This window comes from Leopardus geoffroyi, chromosome E1, assembly GCF_018350155.1.
Source record: "Leopardus geoffroyi isolate Oge1 chromosome E1, O.geoffroyi_Oge1_pat1.0, whole genome shotgun sequence".
In the NCBI taxonomy this organism is placed as follows: Eukaryota; Metazoa; Chordata; class Mammalia; order Carnivora; family Felidae; genus Leopardus; species Leopardus geoffroyi.
In genome coordinates, this window is record NC_059330.1 from 28,317,615 (window position 1) to 28,343,188 (window position 25,574).

At 36.7% G+C, this 25,574-nt stretch overlaps 2 protein-coding genes across 3 annotated transcripts in view; both read left to right on the forward strand.

Annotated features, from left to right (window-relative positions):
* Positions 1-10,551, forward strand: part of HSF5 (heat shock transcription factor 5) — a 36,706-nt gene extending 26,155 nt beyond the window's left edge. Inside the window, exon 6 of the mRNA XM_045488233.1 lies at positions 8,306-10,551. Coding sequence (XP_045344189.1) covers positions 8,306-8,376 — 71 coding nt within the window. The 3' untranslated portion in view covers positions 8,377-10,551. The remainder of the gene's footprint in view (positions 1-8,305) is intronic.
* Positions 10,552-13,696: 3,145 nt separating this feature from the next.
* RNF43 (ring finger protein 43) overlaps positions 13,697-25,574 on the forward strand; it is a 64,712-nt gene continuing 52,834 nt past the window's right edge. The window contains exons 1-2 of one of the 2 annotated variants that reach the window (XM_045488236.1): positions 13,697-14,278; positions 15,327-15,966. In XM_045488236.1, the coding sequence (XP_045344192.1) occupies positions 15,715-15,966 (252 nt within the window). In that variant the 5' untranslated portion in view covers positions 13,697-14,278; positions 15,327-15,714. Of the gene's footprint in view, positions 15,967-25,574 lie in introns of both variants that reach the window. The other variant, XM_045488235.1, reaches the window with a different exon arrangement.

Consider the following 25,574-nt stretch of genomic DNA (forward strand, 5'->3'; position numbering starts at 1 on the left):
CAGTTCTGCCCTTGTAGCACAAAACCAGCCATAGAGAATATGTAGATGAACAGTTATGGTGATGTTCCAGTGAAGCTATATTTACAAAAACAGGCGCAGGGCCCAGTTTAACCCAGTGGTCATAATTTGCCAACATCTGAATTAAACTAACAGCTTCTTTCTGAATAGCAATAATGGAAGCCAGAAAAGGGTAGAATCACATTTTAATATACTGAAAGAAAACTGCAACCTCAGAAGTCTCTACCCACGAAAATGATCATTCAAGAATGAAGGCAAGACAATGAAGACATTTTCAGATAAACACAAAATTGAGAGCATGTGCCACACCAGATCAACACTAAAGGAAATTCAACTGGGTGTTCTTTTTTTTTTAAGTTTTTTTTTTTAAGTTTTTTTTTTTTTTCTTCTGAGAAAGAGAGAGAGAGCAAGTAGGGGAGGGGCAGAGAGAGGGAGAGAGAGGACCCAAAGCGGGCTCTGTACTGACAGTGTGGGGCCCGACACAGGGCTCAAAGTGGGACTCAAACCCATGAACCATGAGATGGTGACCTGAGTCAAAACCAAGAGTTGGACACTTAACTGACTGAGTCACCCAGACACCCCTACAGGGTGTTCTTCAGGCAGAAGGAAACTGTGGTAAAGGTATTGATTAATATGGGCTTTGATGAATCAAGAGTAGGTACTGTAGTTTCTAGGATAATCACCAACACAATAGAAATAATCCAAAAGAAGTCAGGAAAGGGGGAAGGAAGGAAAAATAAAGAAGACAATGAGAAAACAAATAATACAATGGTTGACCCAAATTCAACCAATATGATGATTATATGTAAATGGTTTTAAAAACTTTAATTCAAAGGCAGAAATTGCTAAAGTGGATAAAAGAGCAAACTCCTACAATAGACTGACTATAGGAGACACATAGGTTAAAAGTAAGTGTGTGGGGAAAGATATAATATGCAAACAGGAAGTATGAGAAGCCTGGTATGGTTATTTTTAAATATCAGATAAAACAGCCTTTAAGACAGAGTATTATAAAGAGAGTCTGCTTCATAATGGTGGACAGTTAATCAGTGAAGCATATCAATTATAAATGTGTTTTTGTGTAGTAATAGGGCCTCAAAATGTATGAAACAAAAATTGACAAAAGGAAAAACAGGCAATGCCCCAATATAGTAGGATATTTTAATACACCATCTAAGTAATTGATAGAATAACTAGACAAAATATTAGTAAAGACATAGGAGATCTGAACAACATAATCAGCCACCTTGATTTAATTGGCATTTATAGAACACTGCATCCAACAACTACAGAATATGCATTATTTTCAAGTGCACATAGTACATTCACCAAGAGATGTCGTATACTGGGCCATAAAACAAGTCTGAATAAATTTACAAGAATTACAGTAATACAAAGTGTATTCTCTTAATATAACAGAAGTAAATTAGAAGTCAATGACAGTAAAGTAACCAGGGAAACCTCCAATATCCAGAAATACAGTGACATACTTCTAAACCATAAGTCAAAAACAAAATCTCAAGAAAAATTAGAAAATATTTGGAACTGAGTGACAATGAAAATATATCAGTTTGTGAGATGCATCTAAAACAATGTTAGCCGGGTGCCTGGGTGGCTCAGTCGGTTGAGCATCGGACTCTTGAGTTTGGCTCAAATCATGATCTTGTGGTTCATGAGTTCAAGCCCCATGTGGGGCTCTGAGCTGATGGTGCAAAGCCTGCTTGGGATTCTCTCTCATTCTCTCTCTGCCCCACACCTGCTCGTACTCTCTCTTTCTCTCTCAAAATAAATAAATCAACATTTTTTAAAAACTTAAAAAAATAAAACAATGTTAGCATGAAGTGTGTAGCTTTAATATTAAATTAAATTAGAAATTTTAATATTAGAAAATACTAGCTAATATTAGAAAAGAAGTAAGATCTAAAATCAATGACCTGAAGTTTCAATATAAGAAACTAGAAAAAAAAAAAAAAAAGAGGAAAGTAAACCCAAAGTAAACATGAGGAAGGAAATGATAAAATAAGAATAGAAATCAATGAAATAGAAAACAATTGAGAAAATTAACAAATATAAAACTGGCTCTTTGGAAAGATCAACAAAGTTCACAAGCCTCTAGCTAGACTGATCAAGAAAAAAGAGAACCCAAATCATAACTATCAAGAATGAAAAAGAGGGGCACCTGGGTGGCTTTGGTGTCTAAACATCCGATTTTGGGTCAGGTCATGATGTCACAGTTCGTGAGATCAAACCCCACATCGGGCTCTGCACTGACAGCTCAGAGCCTAGCGCCTGCTTCTAATTCTGTGTCTCCCTCTCTCTGTCTGCCCCTCCCCTACTTGTGTGGGCCCTCTCTGTCTCTCTCAAAAGAAACAAACATTAAAAAAAAAAAGAAAAGAAGAATGAGAAAGAGATTACCAGGGTGCCTGGCTGGCTCAGTTGGTGGAGCATGTGACTCTTGATCTCGTGGTCATAAGTTCAGGCCCCACATTGAGTTGTAGAGGCTACTTAAATAAATAAAACTTAAAAAAAAAGAAAGAGATTGCCACCTCAGAATTTATGGATATTAAAGGAATAAGAGAATACTGTGGACAGTCTTACATCAATGAATACAAATGGAATAGACACATTTTTTGAAAAATATAACTTACCAAAATTCACATACTTCTATTAAAGAAGTTGAATTGGTTATTAAAAACTTTCCTCAAAATAAGAACAAAAATTATAGACCAATTAATCCTCTTGAATATAGATGCAAAAATCATTAACAAAATAGTAAATTGAGTCCAACAATATTTAAAAAGGATAATACTCTACAACCAAATAGAATTTATCTGAGGAATGCAAGGCTTGATTGATTTTCAAATGTTAAACAATGTTATTTGCTATATTAACAGAATAAAGGAGAAAAACTCTACAATGATTTTAAAAGATGCAGGGAAAGCACTTGACAAAAGTCAGTACTTATTCATAATAAAAACTCTCAACAAAGTAGGAATAGTAGAAAATCCCTCAAACTGATAAATAGCACCTATAAAATATGTATGGCAAAGATCATAATTAATGCTGAAAACCAAACTTTAGAGACTGGGAACAAGGCAAGGATGCCTACAGTCACCACTTATATATTCAGTATTATACTGGTGGGCCTAGCCATTGCAATAGGAAAGAAAAATAAATAAAAGGCATAAAAATTGAAAAGAAAGAAGTAAAAATATCTGTTGATGATATGATTACTTATATAAAAAAATCTAGGGAATCTACAACGAACAAATAAATGAATTTAGCAAGGTTTTAGGACATAAGATTGATATATAAAAAGCAATTGTATTTTAATAAACTAGCAGCACACAATTGGAAAATGAAATTAAAATACCAAACATTTACAGTAAGACCAAAATCCTAAGATACCTAGGAATAGGCCGAACCAAAGATGTCCAAGACCTCTACATTGAAAACTATAAATTTTGCTGAAAGAAATTAAAGAAGACATAAATAAAGTGGAAAGATATGCCATATTCATGGATAAGAAGATCTAACATTGTTAAAGTGACAGCTCTCTCTAAACTGATCTATAAATTCAGTGCAATCTCAATCAAAATTCCAGTAGACTTTTTTTTAAGTTTTTTTTTTTTTAATTATTTATTTTTTGAGAGAGAGACAGAGAGACAGTGCGATCAGGGGAAGAACAGAGAGAGAGGGAGACACAGAATCCGAAGCAGGCTCCAGGCTCTGAGCTATCAGTACAGAGCCTGACGCAGGGCTTGAACTCACGAGCTGTGAAATCATGACCTGAGCTGAAGTTGGATGCTTAACTGACTGAGCCACCCAGGCGTCCCATAGTTTTCATATTTTAAATGGCTGGAGGAAAATCAAAAGGAGAATATTTCATGTCACATAAAGATGATATGAAATTCACATTTCAGTGTCTATAATGAAGTTTAGTTGAGCTGCCTCACATGGCAGGAGGGATGAGGGAGCTCTCTGGGATCTCTTTTATAGGGGCACTAATATCATTCATAAAGCTCTGCTGTCATGACCTAATCACCTCCCAGAGGTCCAGCTTCTAACACCCATCACAGTGGGGTTAGGTTTCAACATATGAATTTCAGGGAGTTAAACATTCAGTCTGTTGCACCCTGTGTTAGAAAGTTCTTGTTCTTAGCTTCTGATCTTTTCACAGCCCTGATCCTTGATGACCAGAGAAGCCCTTAAGAGAGTAAGGAGGTACTTGTGAGGAGGGCTCAAATTGACTAGTATTCAGTTTAGTTCTTACAGATGGCCAAATGTTTTTTTATTTTGATACTAAAAGGTTAAAGAAGTAATGATAGGAACCAAAGGTAAAATTCCTAAAGTATCACTTAAATTTCAACTGTCGCTATCATTAGGACTATCTCCCCTCAGTATGGTTTCAACTCTCACAGTACATTATTTATGATAAAAATAAGGAAATTTCATGAAATCACCTTTAAGGACTCCTTTGCTTCCAAATTCTGAAATACTATGATTCTAACATTAACTGTTGGATGTCATTTTGTTGCTTGATATCTCATTGAACAGGGGCATCCTATATTCCAGAATTTATCAGTGCCCTTCTGTAACTGAGTTATTTTGAAGATGTCTGCCATGTTTAAGTAGGAACATGTCACACTTCAAACTTTCTTTGAGGTTTTTTTTTTTTTTTTCCAAATAGACTACAAGTTGATTAAATAATCCAGATTGTATTGATTTCAATAGATGTGTGTTTTGTTAGGAGATGATCAGTCACAGTCTTTGCCATGCTGTGCATAGGCTTTTTGAGCACAAGTTTACTTAAGGAAATACGTTTTGGATCAAAAATACCAAAAGGTAAAGGAAATTAGATTCAGTCATGCGTCTCCAATTTCTTTAATGATATCACTCTAAACTGAATATACCCAAATATTAATTTTATAGTAGAAGCTACACTCACTCATGTTCTCATGGGATGTTAACTTTCTGGTTAAGGGAAATTGAAGGTTTACAAGCAAAGTTCTATTCATTCCTAAAGGAAGGACTTCTCATTTTGTAGCTATTGGATTATGGATGAGATTTCATTTAGATAATAACCCCCAAACCCTAGAGGGTGCTCTTGGAAGGAATTAACATTCCCAAACAAGTAGATGCAATGCTCTTGGCCCTCAAGGCCTTTCAACTCTCAAACCAACTGAGCTACTGTGATCCCCAAATACTTACCTTCTCTGGTGAGTATGCAAGCTTCTCTTCTAAATGAAGTCATATAAACCTCTAGTAGCACCAGGCTAGTCTGTCTTTTCATATTTTTATTGGTCTCTATACTCTTTTAACTTCTTGATTGGCAGCTTTGCTAATGAAGGAAGTTCACTTTAATAAAATTACTATGTTTAGATGCTCATTATTAGAAACTGTGTGCCAAGTGCTATTTTAAAGTCCAATCATTAAGGTTAAGAGGGTTTGTTGTTCACACTACTTTACATAACTAATTCTGAGGCTATTAAAGAGACACACAGGCTATTTCTATTTTAAACATGCCTATCTATGATGTGTTCTTGTCCATTATTTGAACCTATCAATATGGTAAAGTCTTAATAAGCAATGAAATGAATGACATTTGTTCACTGATTTAAAAAAAAAAAAAAGGGTTTGAGGCACCCTCGGTGGCTTCATAGGTTAAGCCTCTGACTCTTGGTTTCAGCTCAGGTCATGATCTCACAAATTGTGAGATGGAGCTTCGTGTCGGCCTCTGCACAGTGCAGAACCTATTTGGGATTCTCTCTCTCTGCCCCTCCCTTGTGCTGTCTCTCTCTTTTTCAAAATAAACTTAAAAAAAGAGGGAGTTTGTTGCTGCTGTTTTTCAGTTTACCTCCCCATGTGAAATCTGTAGTTGCTTTAATAGCCTTTACCTTTGTCATTATCAAGAATTCCTACTCTGCTTTCAAAGCTGGGTTATAACTGGGTCTATTCATATTCCCAAGTCTTATTTTAATATGTTCTATTACCATTTGGCCTGTCCTTCCCCCCCTCCCCCCCCCCAATATGGAGCTGAGATGTTTAGAGAATAATCATTAGGTGTTACTCCTACATCTTCTGGTCAACTTTTAGAGATCCTGATGCCTAAGTAGCACTCCACACCAATTAAATCAGAATGTATGGGGGTAGGAGTCCTATGCATCAGTATTTTTTTTATTTTAAATCTTTTACTGTTTATTCATTTTTGAGAGAGAGAGAGAGAGCACGAGCATGGTAGGGGCAGAGAAAGAGGAAGACACAGAATCCGAAGCGGGCGCCAGGCTCTGAGCTGTCAGCACAGAGCCTGACACGGGGCTCGAACTCACAAACCGTGAGATCATGACCTGAGCCGAAGTCAGATGCTTAACCAACTGAGCCACCGAGGTGCCCCTGCATCAGTATTTTTTAAAAGATCCTCCAGGTGATTCCAATGTGCAACGAGGTTTAGAAACCACTGGCTTTACTTAATAACCATGTAGACTTAGTGTAGAGGTTCTTGCTCCCAGTATCAATTTACGCCTCAGAATTAATTAGATGACCTTATAATAATGCACTTTAAACTATTTGAAAAAAAAAGATGTTATATAAATTTAACCTATCACTATTTTTGTTATTATATAGACTTTAAAGAAAGACTTTTGTGGTAAAATATACATATCATAAAATTTATCATTTTAACCATTTTTAAGTGTACAGTTCAGTGGTACTAAGTCCATTCGCATTTGTTGCACAACCATCACCACCAACCACCTGCAGAACTTCTTCATCTACCCAAACTGAAACTGTCCGTTGCACAGCAACTCCCATAACAGCCCCTGGCAACCACCATGCCACTTTCTGTCTCTATACATGTGACTGTTCTCGGTACCTTACGTAAGTGGAATTATGCAGTATTTGTCCTTTTGTGACTGACTGATTTCAGTTAGCACAATATTTTCAAGGTTTATCCATGTTGTAGCATGTATCAGAATTTCCTAATTTTAAAAGCTAAATAATATTTCAATGTATGTATATACCACATTTTATGTGTCCATTCATCGGTCCTTGGATTGCTTCTGCCTTTTGCCTATTATGAATAATGCTGCTATGATCGTGGATATACAAGAAGCCAATTTTAAGTGATAAAATTATGGCCTTTCTCCCACTATAAGATGCTCATCTGGATAAATTGCTTGTTCTTTATGGTTAGGTTGTAGTGTATTCACCAGATGAGATGACCCGCCCCTAGTGACTGGTCTACCTTTTACCAAATATGGCAAAAATTAGCTATTGTTCCATATGCTTTCTGGATTTTCTCAAATATGGTGGTAGAATTATTTTGTTGAATCAGCTCTCTTGCCCAGTCTGTGGATCAGTCCCACAGAGGCTGTGTTCTAGAAATACAGTGACAAAAGTCTGTGTCTAGAATGAAGTAAAGGACTTATGCTATATAGTTTAGTTTAATTTCATTCCCAAATGCTACTATGGCAAAATCGTAAGCTTCAAAACAAACCTAGAAAGGGTGGTTCCCCTAGAAATTATAAACTAGAAGTCTGTATGTTGCTCTGGAAGTTGTAAACTAATTAGCTTGAGTCTAGAAGCCACAGTAAGATCCTCTGACTTCTGCCTGTGTTACTCAGGCCATTTAGCTCTACTCCCATACATGGCCTCTTTGTATTACAAAACCTAGTACTTGAGCTGAGAGTTCAGTTTTTTAGTTCTCTCCATTCTTAGTGGACCCTTTTTGTCTCTTGACCTCCATGAAGGGTATGCTTTCTTTTTTACAGACAGTTCAGGTAGGTGTTTCTTCTGCAAGAGATCAGCTGTGTTGTCAGTAAGGGGAAATTGTATGGAGTCAATCAACTTTGGAAAAGTAGTGATTACTTATTTTAACATTGTATTTCTGAAGGCATTATTTTCTCATATTCTCACAACCCACCACCCACTCATCTTTATAGGATCAAAGAAATGAATTTTCATTTGTGTGTGTATATTTCACTTTGATCCCTTTGACACTTTTCCTTAATTTTTCACTTATAATAAAAGGCAGTTGAAGTGAAAAGAGGCTTAGCTGCATCATTGAAAAGATAGCAACTGTACACTTTTTGGTCTCACTGGGTTAACAACTGGGCTGCATCTGTGTTCTTTAGAGGTACAGGAATGTCCCAAAACTGAGATAATAGAATTTTAGAACCAATTCTACACTTAACCACGAGCAACTTGTTCTTCTTGTCTGAAGACTGGTCTATCAAACTCTCCAATCTGAGAGGCCAAGAGTGAGTAAACAAATCTTCTTTCTTTCTAGATCTTCATCTGCTGGTGGACGTGGCCTGCAAACAGGAGCACTTTCCAAAGGAGGAAGAATTAAAAGAGTGAGGAATGGAGGACATACGTGACATTGTGCACTAGCTGTAGCTGAGGGCAGACTAGCCTTGCACATGACACACTGTTGGGAGTTTTTCAGTTCTGTTAAGGAAAAAAAAAGTATTTTTGTTTTGTTAATTGAGAATTTTGTTAATTGAGAATTGGGATTTTGGTATTTACTACAGCTTTTCAGTTCAGATTATTTACCTTGACAAACTATTAAACATCTAGCAGACTTTTTTTTTTTTTTTTTTTTTGCACCCAGATCCCTTTCAAATGGAAAGTCCTGGCCTTCTGTTACAGTCAAGAAGCATCTAAAAACTGCAGCATCTATGGTACTGGAGAATAATCTGTGTGTGTGTGTGTTGATTTGCTGTCTTGCCACTCTCAAACTTTAGTCAGCACAATTCCAGAGGGGGAGTTCAGTCTATCTGTTTCAAGTCACACTGTGATCCTTCTAGAGGAGACTGTGCGAAACAAAGGCATGTGAGGTCACCAAGATCGCAGGTCTAAATGGGTCAGGAATTCCAGGGAAGAAACTCTGAGAAAGAGCTAATTTTCTAACTGATTAACCAGGAAATGCTCTTACTTCCTAACCCAACATTCTGTTTCAAAAGCGAGGCACCTGGACTTGGACCATCCATCACACTTAACAGCTCCTGATTGTTTTATATTAATGGGAGCATTCTTCTATTTTCATATCTTTCTTTAATTTTAATGATACATTATCATAAATGGTAAGAAGGTTTTGTTATATATCACTTATTTAAATGTCTTCTAAAATTTTTTAAATTTGTTTAATATATTTATAAATGCTGGTAGAGTTAAAAGTTTTAAAGCTTTATATTTTTATTAAGATTGCACAATAGAAGGATAAAGGATGCATGTGTAAGATATTTATTTTGAAGGGGAAATGTGTGAACAAAAACATTAAGAGATTTAACACTGTTTTCTTACTTTAGATTTTTACATTCGGTACATGTAAATTCTCATCCATATATACTGTGTGCAAAATTTTGGGAAAACCTGATCAGTCATTTAACAGAAGCTATACCTCTGACATTTGTAATAGTTTATGTCTGGTTTAAGCTTCTGAGAGAATTTTGGATAGTGGGATATACCATAACATTTTTATTTTATCCTCTCTGCAGGATTCTAAATTCAAGTAGTAGGATTGTGGGACCGGTTTTTAGGAGAGGTATCTTGGGTGTCCACTTTCTGTGGTTGATCCCTCACTTGCTCATCTAGTGATAGCAAGAAACTTTATGATTTTAAAGTCTTTTACACTGACTAGAACTTTCTTATTGGATTCTGCTTTGGTTGTCCTAATAAGAATTGCAGAAACAAAAGGAAAGTGTAGGAATATGAAACTAATTAAAAAGAAAAGGCACTTAGTGATATGACATAAATACTATGCTAGTCATTGTGGGTGTAACAATTCATCTCTTAAATTGCATTGTGCCTTCCCAATGATGTCAAACCATAGACGTGCTAACAGAGATAGTAGTTTTTTGGAAAAGGATGAGTTCTGTATTGGTCTGCAGTGACTCAGTTTAGATATGAAAGTAGGTTCTGAAAAGTGACCTGTTTGGTCCATCTGATTAGATTAGTTGATGTCCACGTGATGGGCATTTATTCATCTTTATTAGCAAGGTTTAAAAAAGATGAACAGATTATCAAGACTCCTCCATCTTTTGGCCAGACTGTGTATTTTGGCAGAGTATGTGAAGAGGAGACCCAATTTCCAAATGAAGGAACTTTGCCTTTTCTCTGTCATGTTGAGAAGCTGACAAACTGTGTAGGTGACATTCCTTCCCTTAATATGCCTTTTTAGCTTTGTATCTGTTGAAAGAGATAATATCCTTTGAGGAACATATGTCAAGCAGAAACCTTGGCATGGCTTAATTAATGAAATGCCTTTATCAGCTTTCCAAACTTTTTTATATGTGAATACAACAGACCAAGGAGCTGGATCTCCTGTTATACTCACATGCCTGCTGTCTATCAACTAAAGCTATCATCGCTGACTTGGGAAAAATGTCAGAAGATAAAATAAAATCTTTGTGTGAATTGGCCAGTAGGGTCTGACGCATACTAACAAGGTTTCTGACTAGCTCCTCAGTATTTCAGCACCTTAAGCACAATAAATTTCAATCAGTCAACAATAAAGTGAGTGTTTCAACTGGAGTTGTCTTGCTTGTTTTTACTGTTTAACTGGTGATCAATACAAAACTAAGTCATTATGACTAGTATTAATAATAGCAAAATTTGAAAGATCATGTATTACAGAGAAAGACAGATACCACATGGTTTCACTCTTATGTGGATCCTGAGAAACTTAACAGAAACCCATGGGGGAGGGGAAGGAAAAAAAAAAAAAAAAAAGAGGTTAGAGTGGAAGAGAGCCAAAGCATAAGAGACTCTTAAAAACTGAGAACAGGGGCGCCTGGGTGGCGCAGTCGGTTAAGCGTCCGACTTCAGCCAGGTCACGATCTCGCGGTCCGGGAGTTCGAGCCCCGCGTCAGGCTCTGGGCTGATGGCTCAGAGCCTGGAGCCTGTTTCCGATTCTGTGTCTCCCTCTCTCTCTGACCCTCCCCCGTTCATGCTCTGTCTCTCTCTGTCCCAAAAATAAATAAACGTTGAAAAAAAAAAAAAAATTAAAAAAAAAAAAAAAAACTGAGAACAAACTGAGGGTTGATGGGGGGTGGGAGGGAGGGGAGGGTGGGTGATGGGTATTGAGGAGGGCACCTTTTGGGATGAGCACTGGGTGTTGTATGGTAACCAATTTGACAATAAACTTCATATATTGAAAACAAAAACAAAAACAAAAACAAAAACAAAAAAAAAAGAAGGAGAATGTATTCTGTTTTTCAAAGAATCTACTTAAAAAAATGTCCTGGCTTTTTTTGTTTTTCTTCATTTGTGATTGAGTGGAGATTGAATCTTTAAAATGCCATTAAGGATAAGGACAATTCTTGGACATATTTATAGAAATCTGTTTTTTTAGGAAAAGGACTCATGTCTTCAGTAACTTTAGTCAATCCAGATGTGAAAATAGATCCTGAAGGATGATATTTCTCACGGGTAAGATTAGGTAGTAAATATTAGTGACATGGCATTTCATTACCATGGTAATGACGTCTTTATGATATCTCTGTGGACGTTGTCGTAGATAACCTGAGGGATAAGCCAGAGAATAATTTCTCTTGTTTGTCAGTTCTGGTGACCCAATAAATACAGTGTATCAGTGAAGTAAAGTACATTGGGCTGTTTAGTTTGATCCTGAGTATCTAAGCGGATATCCAGGTTCATGATACATATTTTCATCATTCCTAGATCTTGGAGTTTCCTCAAGAGAGGGCAACCACATCTATATTTTCTTCCTTCTTTCAACTAAGTGTGTTTATTAACTCTTAGGTTTAGGTCTCTTATTAACTCCTTTCTAAGTTTCAAGCAGGAATAGGTGAGGTAAAGTCCATTAGTAGGTCACTTTTCGTTTAAGATAATTTTGCATATATCAAATATATAGTAATGTGTATTTTGCATTATTTATACTATACTATTACACAACATACATAAAATAAAAATATAAAACCACCGATGTAAAAAATTCTCTCTAGAAGAATTAGATATATTCTTTTTTTTTAATTTAATTTATTTTTTACATTTACATCCAAGTTAGTTAGCATATGGTGCAACAATGATTTCAAGAGTAGATTCCTTAATGCCCCTTACCCATTTAGCCCATCCCCGCCCCCACAACCCCTCCAGCAGCCCTCTGTTTGTTCTCCATATTTCAGAGACTTATGTTTTGTCTCCTTCCCTGTTTTTATATTATTTTTGCTTCCCTTCCCTTATGTTCATCTGTTTTGTATCTTAAAGTCCTCATATGAGTGAAGTCATATGATATTTGTCTTTCTTTGACTAATTTTGCTTAGCATAAGACTCTCTAGTTCCATCCACGTAGTTGCGAAAGGCAAGATTGCATTCTTTTTGATTGAGAATTAGATATATTCTTTTGGAAAGAGCTGTAAAGGTCTATACTTGCATTGTATTCCTAAGGTCCAAGCAACAAAGAAAAATGCTAAATTAAGAATATATTTTATTCTGCTCTATGTCAGTCATTAGGCCTAAAATGTCAAAAGTGTTCCCATAAACCTTCTCTAGGGAAAAAATGCTCAAGGTGAAGAGAGCTCCTATACTTTTTGCTTTCAGAGGTATTATGTCATTTAAGTTTTACAACCAACCTACAATGCAATTATTGCTATCCACATTTTACAGATGATCAATCTGTATGCTTTCATTTGTAAAATCAAAACATTTTTAAATCTTATATGCTTCTTACCACAATTTAAAACATTAAAGTGTACATTCAGTAGTGTTAACCACATTCATACTGTTGTACATTTGTACCATTTGGAAAGATTATTGTCAAAAGGTCAAAAATAAAATGTCTGGCCACAGTCAAATATAACCTGGTAAATATGAAAATTCAAATTTTAGAAACACATATGAGAAATTTTTGCATTCTAATGACAAGGTAACTAAAAGGGTTATATATAATTCATGAATGTGGTTATTAGCCAAAATGGGTTTTCTTTTTGCCTGCAGGCTTCTCATTAATCATATATATTTTGCCCCTTTGGTTGCATTTATGACATAGACTTACTTGCAATCTTACATTGAGGGCATAGGTCTGACCTCCCAAAGATGTGAGAAGAAAATAACAGGCTCAAGACCTCTGACATCAACCTGACTAAAAGCTCCATACAGGAACAGTTTTAGAAAGGAGATACTGAATTTAAAGTAAGTAAAAGCAGAAGAAAAAGAATGCATAAAATGGACAGAGTTCCTGCCAGGGTAGCAGACATAAGACAGCAGTAAACACTACAGCACTGGATGACTTTATTCTGGCTTTGTGCCACTTATAGACACGAAAGCCCAAAAAGAGCAGAAACCCCTTTGAACTTACATTTGCAAAGCCCTGTGTCCCCTCTTTCATGTTCCGCGTTTTCATTATTTTGTTCTCTTTATTTCTTTATACCACCATTTATGTTCTCTTGGGTGCAATCTGCTTAGATACCTGTTTGAGTGAACCTGACTTACCTGTGGTAGCTTGCTTACCCATTGAACTGGATGCAGTTTGGTTGTGGCTCAATAGAGGGAGTAGAGGAGCTGAGAGAGGAGAGAGCAAAAGAACATGTCTGGCTCAGTTAAGTGTGCGCGCACTCCAGCCCTTGCCCTAGCCAGCCAGGAGGAGGAGGGGCGGGAGGGGGGGTGGTTGCCTGTAGCTGCTCCACCCTCACTTTGTGTCAGCAGGTAGAGAGCGTGATTGCAGTCCCAGGGGAGGGAGTCAGAGCTAGAACACCAATTACAAACCACAGGCTTCCTCCTCTAGGGAGTTGATCCAGAATTGTCTTTCTGGAAGGGAAGCACTCGAATCTTTCCGAACTTTCCAAGCCCATCCATGATTCAGAGATACTGCTTTCTCCCTCTGGGATTTTCTGTGTTCCTGGTAGTGAATTGTTGCTGATGTATTTGCTACTTTGCTCCTTTTCTCTCTCAAGATTTGATCATTTTATATGCTGTTCGGGGAGAAAAAGAACTTTTGTTAGAAAGGAGATTTCAGAAATGATTTTGGATCCTTTATAAGTGCTTTTAGAGTCTTGGGAACAGTAGCTCTAACCCTGGAGTAAATGTTTGCCTTTGACCTGCATGGATTATTTTTTCAGGCTGCGGAATTTCTCGGCACCTACCTACAGTGTGGGGCACTTGGTTTGGTTGCAGTGTAAGAAGGTGGAAGAATGAGCTGTACTTGGTTAAGCAGTTGAAACCTTTTTTGAGCAGGACCTATAAAAGCATAATTGAATTTGTTTCACCCCCGTGGATTCCAGTGGGCCCGACAGCGCAACAGGTTTGCAGATTTCTTTTGAAATTCTTATTTTTCTCCCTCTGCCTCAGCAAAAGAAAAGGATCTATGTAACAGGTTCATGTTCAATTGCTTGGCTTTTCAGCACTTTTTCTGAAGACTTTATAAGACTTTTTAACTTGACCTCTGAACACGGCGGGCTTTATGGTTGAAGTGCATTTATATTTACTTAAGGGTGCACATTTTAATATCTTAGAACTCAGATTTTGTTTGTACAAAGACCCAAATTCTCAAGTGTGCCTAGAAATAGCACAGATCTACTCTACTCAGGCTTATTTATACTTTTTCAGGGTGTTCTACTTAGAGCCTGTAGACTAATCACCTCCCTACTCCCCCTATCTTTTATTCCCCGCCCCCTCAAGGAATTTGAAAACGTGTTAGGAATGGTCCTTTGTTTTACTTATGAACCTAGAAAATTACAGATTATAAAATCTGGATAATAAAGTAGTTTCCAAAATCATCTCATGGGAAATCAAAGTACTTGACATTCTCAAGCAGGAGAATAAAAGCTGGAATCCCTAACAGAGAAAGGAAAATAAAGATAGAAATATCAATTTTAACTGGGAAAAATAATTGGAAAGCTAAACGTTTCAAATATTCTTCGAATTTTGAAAGTTGGAAAAAGCGGTGATACTCAGGATTATCCTGTAATATGTGAAGACATATAAATTAGCATCTAACTTATAGACAAATTTAGGTAGAACATTAAAAATGATAGTATATTTAAGTTCATGAAAAGTATTATAAATTCAATGGGTCTAGAACTTTGGCTACCCTAAAATACAGTTTAATGTGGAAACTTTTATGAATACGTGTTATAGCATCTTTGGACATCCCTCACGGTGTGGCCTGAAATATATTGTACCCTCTCCTTCTCCATTAAAACAAAAATCCTCCTATGACCATTGACAAGTTTTGTGGCTTAAAAAGGACCATCTCTTCATTTTCCGAGCTGGCGTTTCTCACTCTCACCTTCAGTGCATGGCTTTAGTTGTTTACTTTGCCTTGTTTTGTTCATTAACATTGGATTTAGTGGCTCAGCAACTTGATGCATATGGAAGACCAGCACCAAGTGATCTGACATAATAAAAATTCAGGATGTGACATTCAACCTCAAGCAAAGTTGGAAATTCCAAACAGAAGTGGTGATATCTTTACTAATCATAGTGAAGATGGGAGAAAATGACATCCCTGCAGCAGAAGTGGGCTGAAAACACCTTCTTCTCTGCCAGATCAGGAATGCCACCTGTTCTTGGGAATATACTTTAGAGAAAGGAAGGGCCAAAACTACGACTTGGCTTTCAGAAACTGAAGCATAAATTCTCTTTTCCTCCATATTTGTCTGGATCTGAGAACCTGCATTTGGTATTAGCTAGTGGAAGCAGTATGTATGGCCGAGGTGCATTGCTGCAGCTGGTAGCATGAGTGGTGGCCACCAGCTGCAGCTGGCTGCCCTCTGGCCCTGGCTGCTGATGGCTACCCTGCAGGCAGGCTTTGGACGCACAGGACTGGTATTGGCAGCAGCGGTGGAGTCTGAAAGATCAGCAGAGCAGAAAGCTATTATCAGAGTGATCCCCTTGAAAATGGACCCCACAGGAAAACTGAATCTCACTTTGGAAGGTGTTTTTGCTGGTGTTGCTGAAATAACTCCAGCAGAAGGAAAATTAATGCAGGTAAGGATAACTTTATTATGTTTCACTTTCCATCTGTTCGAAATGTGTCTTTCTTCTTTTGTCTCCCAAACCAAATACCATACAAGAGCTTCTGCTGTTGAGTTTTCTGTTTGTTCCATCTTTTAAGGATATTGCGTTATTGGCATTCTAAAGCAAATTCTTATTCTAAAAAAGAAACATACAAATTCCACATTTTAGAAGATCATCTGCTTATTTTTAACTCTGGTGTTACGTTGCCATTTTAGATCCACGTAAGACCTTTCTTTGCAAGTCCAGTACTCTGGACGCTATTTTTTGATAGATTAAATATACGGACTTGTATTTAATTGACATGAGGATCATACTTTATATCCTGTTTAAATTTGAAGTGAACACTGAGGAGGTTGATATTTTTTTTATTGAGTTAAAATTGGTATATAACATTATATTAGTTTCAGGTGTACAACATAATAATTTGATATTGTATGCATTACAAAGTGATCACCACAATAAGTCTAGCTACCATCTGTTACCCATACAATTGTAAGGAGGTTACAATGGTCAGCAGCACCCTGAAATTCTAGAATGCCCTTGGAGCATATCTGATTACTGTGTCACTTTTAAAATTCAGCCAAGCTTGAATGCTATGGCTGGCTTTATACCACGTGGAGCACCCTATAGCTAAGCCCAAAATGGAGAGGACTGAATTACAAAATGGACACAAGGTGTAAACTTGCCTCCTTTGGTCTTGTCTATACATAATTTTATTTTTGAAAAATTTTTAATTTAACATCTATTTTTTATTGACCCACAGATCTTTTCAGACACAGTTTCTTAGGCTTTCAGGCTGTGAATTTTGCCTGTGATTCATTCATAGCCTACTCTTTATGTGTTGAATTTATGAACTGACTGGGTCCATAGCATTTCATAGATGAGTTACCATTCCCCATGGTGAAGATAGAGCCCAAAGGGCTATACCTTTTTGCTGTGGCGTTCTAGTGTCTCATTCCATAAAATTATGATGCTTATTGATTACAATTCATTTTATGAAAGGACACTTGCTGTAGCTCTTGGATATAGGTTAAAATGTTACTAAATATGATTTATTCCAGTATCCAAACTCAGATTTTAATTTTGTGATTTGAACAGAACCAAAGTATTGTATGGATCTCAATTTTTGTCTACTTAAGGAGGTGAGAAAATTTAACAAAGTATAGAACTCTCTTTTCCAAACATGGATTTTAGCATATATGATTTAGTGGTTCTTCATGGTCACTTTTTAAGCAATATTTTGAAACTGGGATAAATTAAGTAGAAGAAGAATTGGATGACATGGAAGGCTTAACTATTCAGAGAAATAAACAGGCAAAAATAATGTATCTGGGAAAAATGGCCAAAGGCTTTTTGGACGAGTCTATACATATAATTTGAACTGTAGGATGGAATTAGGAATATTTAAAAATTGAAGTCACAAAGAATTTTGAATATAATTGGAAAGGAGACTTCCTGGACTTGCCTAGTTAATACCCTAAAGCATGAGGTATGTGTTCCATTTTCATTTTTTACCCTAAGTAGTTTTACTATAGAACCATATTTTAATATCTCTGTGGTCTTTGGGAGCCATACTAAGCTTTGTGTCTTATTAATGTCCTGTGGCAGCATGTTCAATGGGTTAATTATATGCTGTATAAAATAGTGTCTCTTTTATTTTAAATGTGTTACCTTTTATTATCATAAACCTCTGTGTATTCAGAAAGGAAAAGGTATATAACAGAGACTAGCTGGTGTTCTCTTTGCCATTCATTATTTTACCAATCTTTATCATATCTTCTCTTGCTCTACCCTTTCTCTCTGGTAAATCCTGCCAATCTTTTTATTATTATTATTATTATTATTATTATTAACTATTAACTTTGAGCCTATCAGTATACTTTACACGTTGTTTCTTTACTTTGTGAAGAGGAAATTTCATTGTATCTATTATTTAGCAAGGCCTTTCACCCTTTATTATAGGGTGGCTTGCATCATTGGCAATTTTTAGTCTTTCTTCACTTTTTCTGTCCACGTAAGCTTCTTTTAGGTCATTAATAAACTTGTACAGGTCTAGTATTAAGCACTGGACACTGTCAGCATTGGTCTTGGTTTATTGTCTATTAACCAATTCTTAATCCACAATAGCTACTAAATTTTCTTAATAGCTTCTTATGAGAGACTTTATTTTAAAAATACAAAGACAACTATTTGAATAATATGCACCAGTTTTTCTTTATCCACTATTTGATTAACTCTTTCAAAGAACTCTAGAGTGGCGATACATGGTTTCTAATTCTAGCATTCATGCTATTTGTTCCTTATCAGATTACACTACAACTAAGGTTTACTCAACTGTGGTTAACCAAGCCTTCCATTTAACTGAAGTTTATATCTCTTAAAGTTGTGCTTTGCTGCACTTTAGTTTGCTTGATAGATAGCTGTAACCTGGTGTCACAAATCTGAAGACAGTCTTCTCTATTGGCTTTGAGGAATTTTGGATAATTCTATGTATCCTTCTGCCTGTGAATTACTCTAGCTGCCTGTTAAGTTTGATTGTCTTCAAAGATGTCGTCAGGTCTTTTTAAGATTGAGGATGTAAGATTGGGGATGTAGGCATTGGGAAATGTAAAAGTACAAGAACAATGATTTTAAAAAATAGTAACCTTGTTATGGTTTCTGGAATTCTCAGAGAGCTTCAGAAAATCTAACATTTCTTTACATTTTGCTCAATTAATCCATGTCAAGGAAATTTTCTAGATTTCCTAATTCTTTGTCTATGTCTGATAAAAAGGACTAGATGATAGTGATTATGATTTATTACTGTTTTTATTTTTCATTTGTGTATATTCTTTTCTCCTGGTTTATACCATTGTAGATGGAAAATGTGCTAGAGCTTATGCATGGCCTAATTGTCCAGTTTTCTGGTTTATTTACCTCTTGTTGAGGTTTATTTCCATTATTTCTAGTAATGGTGTTGCTACCTCTTCTGTAAATGATTACATTCCTATTTTCTTTTTCATTTCTTGTTCATTATTTATAAATGTCATTTGAAGGGCCAACTTGAAATCAATCTTTTTAAAAAAATTTTTTTTATTTTTTATTTTTTTAAGTTTATTTATTTTTGACAGAGGCAGAGTGGAAGCATGAGCTGGGGAGGGGCAGAGAGAGAGGGAGACACAGAATCCGAAGCAGGCTCCAGGCTCTGAGCTGTCAGCACAGAGCCTGACACAGGGGCTCGAACTCATGAACCGTGAGACCATTACCTGGGCCGAAGTTGGACACTTAACCGACTGAGCCACCCAAGCGCCCCTCAATCTTTTTTCTTAAAGCAAAAAAAAAAAAAAAAACCAAGAGGATTTTAGCATAGCACAAGAGAGCTCAACAATTCTTTGACTATCACACTCTTCCTGCTCAGCTGGTTGTCTTGGATTTTCTTAGGCTGTAGGATAAAGTTATGATCAAGATTAGAATGCACTGTCCTGTGGCTTCATCCCTACAGTGGGAGTTGTGGTGATTTGGCATTTGGCCACTAGCAGTGAACACCTCCTGGACAGATTCCCCCTTACACAGTGTCTCTGCTTGTCCCTTAATTTACCTATTAGTCAACAAGTAGCTATCCTATCTTTGCATTTTTGCTTTATTTGTAGTCAGGGCCTGAAATGAATTATTTGAGGAGGGAGAGAAATCTTAATAGTTAAAGTTTTGGCCAAAGCCGGTGAGACGATGCTTTAGCAAACTGTAGTTGACAAAGTGACTACATTGTGGCTCAAGGGATTTGATTTTAGCTCTGGCTCTGTCACTAAGTAGTTGGGTGATTTGGGTCAAAATAGTTACTACAGTTTTCTAGGCTTTAGATTCCCCATCTGTAAAATTGAGAGATTCAAATATAATAATGCATAGCAAATTCATGCTATTCAGTTTGCGTGTATTAGCTTATTGCATTCTCATAATAACTTTGTGAGAGAAGCGCAATACTTTTATTCTTCACATTTTACGGATAAGGAAATTGAGGCTCAAATATTAGTATCTGCCAAGGTTATGTGGCTAGTAGGTGGCATAGTTGGAACTTGAACCTGAAAGCCCAAGCTTTTCTTGCTCTAAAATTCTGTACATCAAAGAATGCCACAGATGACCAGAACACCAGTGTAGACTTTGTATAAATGATTTATTTCCAGACTAGAAAGGAATGAAAATGATGAGTACTAGTTTCTGAGGTTGATCCAGAATACACAGTATCCTGCTAGTTTCTAAGAATCTCTGTATTCTGTATTCATTCTATTTCTCTCATTTGTGTTTCATTTGCAAAGATATTTGTAAATCAGAATGTTTATTTAAATTTTTTTCATGTTTATTTGTTTATTTTGAGAGAGAGAGAGAGAGAGAGAGAGAGAGAGAGTACACGAGCAGGGGAAGGGAGACAGATGAGAGAGAGGGAGACAGAATTCCAAGCAGGCTCCATGCTGTCAGCACAGAACCTGACATGGGGCTCAATAACATGAACTGCGAGATCATGACCTGAGCTGAAATTAACAGCCAGACACTCAACCGACTGAGCCACCCAGGCACCCAAAGAATGTTTACTTAATCAGTATCTACCTTTGTTTTTAATTTAAAAATTTTTTTAATGTTTATTTATTTTTGATAGAGAGACAGAACACGAGTCGGGGAGGGGCAGAGAGAGAGGGAGACAGAATGTAAAGCAGGCTCCAGGCTCCGAGATGTCAGCACAGAGCCTGACACAGGGTTCAAATTCATGAATCATGAGATCATGACCTGAGCCAAAGTTGGATGCTCAACTGACTGAGCCACCGAAGCATGCCCAAAGTTTACTTTTTATACGGTATTAAAGACATTTCTGGAGCTCATGGTTTTGTTTTTTTGTTTAAAAAAATTTCTTTAATGTTTATTTTTGAGAGAGACAGACAGAGCGTGAGCAGGGGAAGGGCAGAGAGAGAGGGGATACAGAATCTGAAGCAGGCTTCAGGCTCTGAGCTGTCAGCACAGAGCCTGATGAGGAGCTTGAACTCAGAAGCCGTGAGATCATGACCTGAGCCGAAGTCGGACGCTCAACCAACTGAGCCACCCAGATGTCCCTGTTTGTTTTTGTTTTTAATAGAAGGCCCTTTACATTTTATTCATTGGAAAATGTTGGAACTTTTTGGTACTTTTTTTCCCTTTAAATTGCTAAGTACAGTAGAGGAAAAAGATGTTATAAATGAGTGCTGTACTATTATAAACGTCCTGTTAGGAACCAGAATTGGTAGTACAGGGTATTGTTAGAGAAGAGTGTAGTAATGATGTTCCATTGAATTTATATAGTAGTTTTCTTCCAAGAAGCTTAAAATTATTCACAAATACCTGCAAGCCAAATAAGAATAGGTGATATATACTCCATTTTACAGAAAAGGAAACGTAACGGGGGAGAGAAAGCAAATAAATTATCCAAGAACAAAGTTGCACAGAGATGGGCCCAATCTGCTTTGCAGGAGATAAAGGAGTAATCCAATTTTTAAGGTATCCAAGGATATGGATTTCTCTGGGATCAATTCTGCAGAGTGGCAATCCTAAAAAGCTAAAATATTGTCAAAGAGTGAAATATCTACTCTATTTGAGCCTATGGTTGCTCAGTGTGATAATTCAGTCAAAAAACTATTGGTGAAGCAATTTGCCAACTTTATGTCTCAAAAAGCCCTATGAGCCACTGCTCTAACCTGCATTCATTGTTCTTTTCAGCATTGTTATTACGGTAAAAGTCAAAGTCTTTGCAACGACTTGTAAGGCTCATCGGGATCTGACCTGGCATTCTGATGTTTTGCTTCTTCTGCCCTCACTCAGTTCTCATCGCTCTGACCTCCTTGCTGTCCTTCAGTTAAACCAGGCATACTCCCACCTCGGGGCCTTTCCACATGCCAGTCCCACTTATGGGATTTATGCCCCAGGTATTTTCTTCTCTTAGTCTCTCAAATGTCACCCCCCAAGTGTCAAATATGTCACCTTCTCAGTGAGGTCTTCCTAGACCATCCTATTCTGAAGGGCTCTTCCTATTCCCTCTGGGGCTCATATTCTCCTTCTCTGCTTTGTTTTTCTTTATGAACTTATTGCCATGTAACATATTGTAGTATTTTACTTTTGTACTTGTCTCTGCCCCCTCAGTGAAATATGAGCTCTGTGAAAGTAGGGATTTTTGTCTTCTTAGTTCAGAGCTATATTCTTGGGAGTAATGCCTTAGTATACTTAGTGCCTTAGACATAATAGGTACTCAATAAACATTTATTGAATAAATGTAAGGAACATGATGGTGGTGCTAAGTAACTCTAATAGCTGGGAGATAACTTTAGGATAAAACAGATTTATTATGTCATCACATTTCTAAGTATACTGTGAGGTCAATTATTTTGAGTGCTTTGGGTTTGAAAGAACATGCTCTATTCCTTCACTCTGACTTATAGACAGCATAGTAGCTCCTTGATTGCCTCTTCCAAATTGTAAACATGGCTATAATCAATACATTTGCGGTGCTCCTTTACACAGCATTTTTACACAACATTTATTTGATTTAATAGATAGCTCAACATCTGCTTTTTAGGAAATTCTGATTTTCCAAGAAAGATTTATTGAGATATTGACTTTAAATCTGTGATTATCAGATATTGGTATATATCCAAAGGACCTCACCTTCTTAGTCCTTAAGCTTGTGATTCCCAATTCTGGTTTTGAGCTACCCTAACACAGTGATTCTTTATCCTTTTTTGGTGCCACAGACCCCTTTGAGGATTTGAGAAAAATTGCTGACTACATGTATTTGAACATATAATTTTGCATAAAATCTCAGTGAGTTGAATCTTTGAGATATAGGGATCTAAGGACTCCAGATTAATGGCTGCTATCCTAGAATAATCCCTATTATTTCAAGAAATGATATCAAATTCTCAAAACTAATTTACCCTCAGTTTACTTAATTTAAAAAGTATTTATAGGGTGCCTGGGTGACTCAGTTGGTTAAGTGTGTGACTTTGCCTCGGGTCATGGTATTGCGGTTCGTGGGTTCAAGCCCCGCATTGAGCTGACAGCCTGCTTCAGATCCTCTGTCCTCCTCTCTCCCTTTGCCCTTCCCCCACTCCTCTCTCTCTCCCTCTCTCTCAAAAATAAATAAACACTAAAAAAAGTATTTGTATATATTACTTGAAGTCAAACAGACAACAATATTATTAGGCAGTTATAAGAAGGTTGGCCTAAGATTACCTCAGATGTAAAAATTGGCATGTGACAAAGATCTGCTCATGTTTATTTAGTGAAGGAATTGTGCTTTCCAAATATTAAGTGAAACTCCATCAATTCAAGAAATGCTTACAACCCTTTCATCATGGTGGTTTCACTAAAAGGTCCATAAGAATAAAGGATATTTTACTGATTTGTTTTGATGTAGGTAGAACAATTGTAGCTGTATGTGTCTGTTTGATTACTAAATTCAAAAAACAGAGGCTGTAACACTAACTTTGGTTACTTTCTATTTTTTTGGTTTCTATCCTTTAAGCTTCACTTCTACCCTAGGGTAGAATTCTTTGAGCCCTTAAAATTTGCTATAATGGAAAACTTTGAATCTTTTTTAAAAAGGTTTATTCTTGCTAAGCTACTTTATATACTCTAATTTTTGTCTGGGCTCTAAACATTACAGTTCATGAATACATTTTGTTTTGGTACTTTTTAGTAAGAGTTTGTGTTTAATATACAAATTCAGGAACACCAAAATAATAAAAATGATTTAAGTTAGAGGGTTTTTTTTTTCCTGAGAATTATAAACACAAGGCTCACATTTTCCTTGGAGATAGGAAATTAGATTCTTTAGAAATTCTAATTCCTGAAGGCAGCTTGGGTAGCTCAGTTGGTTAAGCGTCCCATTCTTGATTTCAGCTCAGATCATGATCTCACAGTTTGCAGGTTCAAGTCCCGCATTGGGCTCTATGCTGGCAGCATAGAGCCTGCTTGGGATTCTCTCTCTCTCTCTCTCTCTCTCTCTCTCTCTGCCCCTTCCCCGCTCATGCTCTCTTTCTCTGTCTCTCACTCAAAAAAAAAAAAATCAAATCCCTGGATTTTGAAGCAGTGGTAGTTAAGACAGCAATATAACTATCTTCAAGACCACTGTATGTTTTTTTTTAAATCTAGGATACTTCTGTTATGATGGAAATCAACCATAATATAACTGTAATTTAAGTAGCGTATTCAGTTATCATATGCCTGTCAATTTCGTGCATGCTTATATATCAAAAGGTTACTATTATGCATATTTAAATATATGATAATTGAGAAACACTGTTGCTATTGTTATTTCTGTAGAATAATTTGGATGAGACTGAAGGCCTTATGTTTTATGCCTATTTATCTTGCTAGTTCCTAAAAACTGATTATGGATTCCCATTCTTTTTTCCCTAAAAAGTACAGTTTGTGTACAGTCTTGTGAATTAGCCACTCAGAAAAATATTTTACATGATTCAGGTTTTAGGTTTTAGGTCCTTTAATTTTTGTATCTTCTATCTAGAACCATATAGGTATCTGACTTTGCAATTCTGTGGCCAGTTTTTTTTAAACTTGGTGAAATACTTCTTTGGACTTGCACTAGAATTAAGTCCTATTCAGTTTTCCATACCTAGGGTAAAATACAGTTTGGAGAGGGGAAGGGCAGAAGGGCAGCCTATTCCATTTATAAAATATAACCAGCAAATTTCAAGCTAGAAAAACACCTAATCCAATCATTTGATTTTACAGATGAAGAAATAGACTCTGATTAGTAGTTTGCCAAGGAGCTGCCAATCTACTGCCACATCTTACTGGCCAGCATTTTTAGCAAACCTTATTTATTTATTTATTTTAAACTTTTTGGGGGGTCATTGCAAGGAGATTAAGAAGCAGATGTTGGCAGAGATTTTCCCCTGAGCATTCCATTAAGAAGATATTATAAACTGCCATAGGGTCTTTCTCCTCTTTGATCCCTAGTCAACCAGAAGGCATACTTTAAAATAAGTGAGCAAACATAAAGTATCTTACCACAACTTAGCATTACTTCACATGGTGCTTATGTCATTTATTCTGCTGTAGAGTCACTGTGCACCACATGGCCTGTTGACCTGGATTGTCTCCTCAAAGCAGTGGAGGCTTCTTATGAAATCTAGGCCAAGAACCGTACCCAGACTGGGGGCAGCACTGGAGTCTCTCAGTGTCTCATAATGTGGATCTCCTAGTGCATACCAAACACTGTGGCAGTTCCTGTAGGAGTACAAAGAACAGGACCCTAGCCTAGTCCATCGGGGGAGAACAGCAGAAGCCAGTATGAGATGAATGCCAAGCAAGAGGCTCAGGCATAGATGCTCTAGAGTGCTGATTTTCATTCTTTCAGGAGTCTTTCAAATGACTGTGGTAGTTCTGTTTCACAGTCCTCTAGGACCAAAGGAAAAACAAACAAAAAACACAAAATTTTAACCCAGACAACTTCAAGTGGCTTAAAGCTAGAGGACAAGTACAACCCAAACAATCATACCTTCTAATTTTACTGTTATCAGTTAAATATAGGTTATAATATTGTCTGTGTAAATATTCCTGTA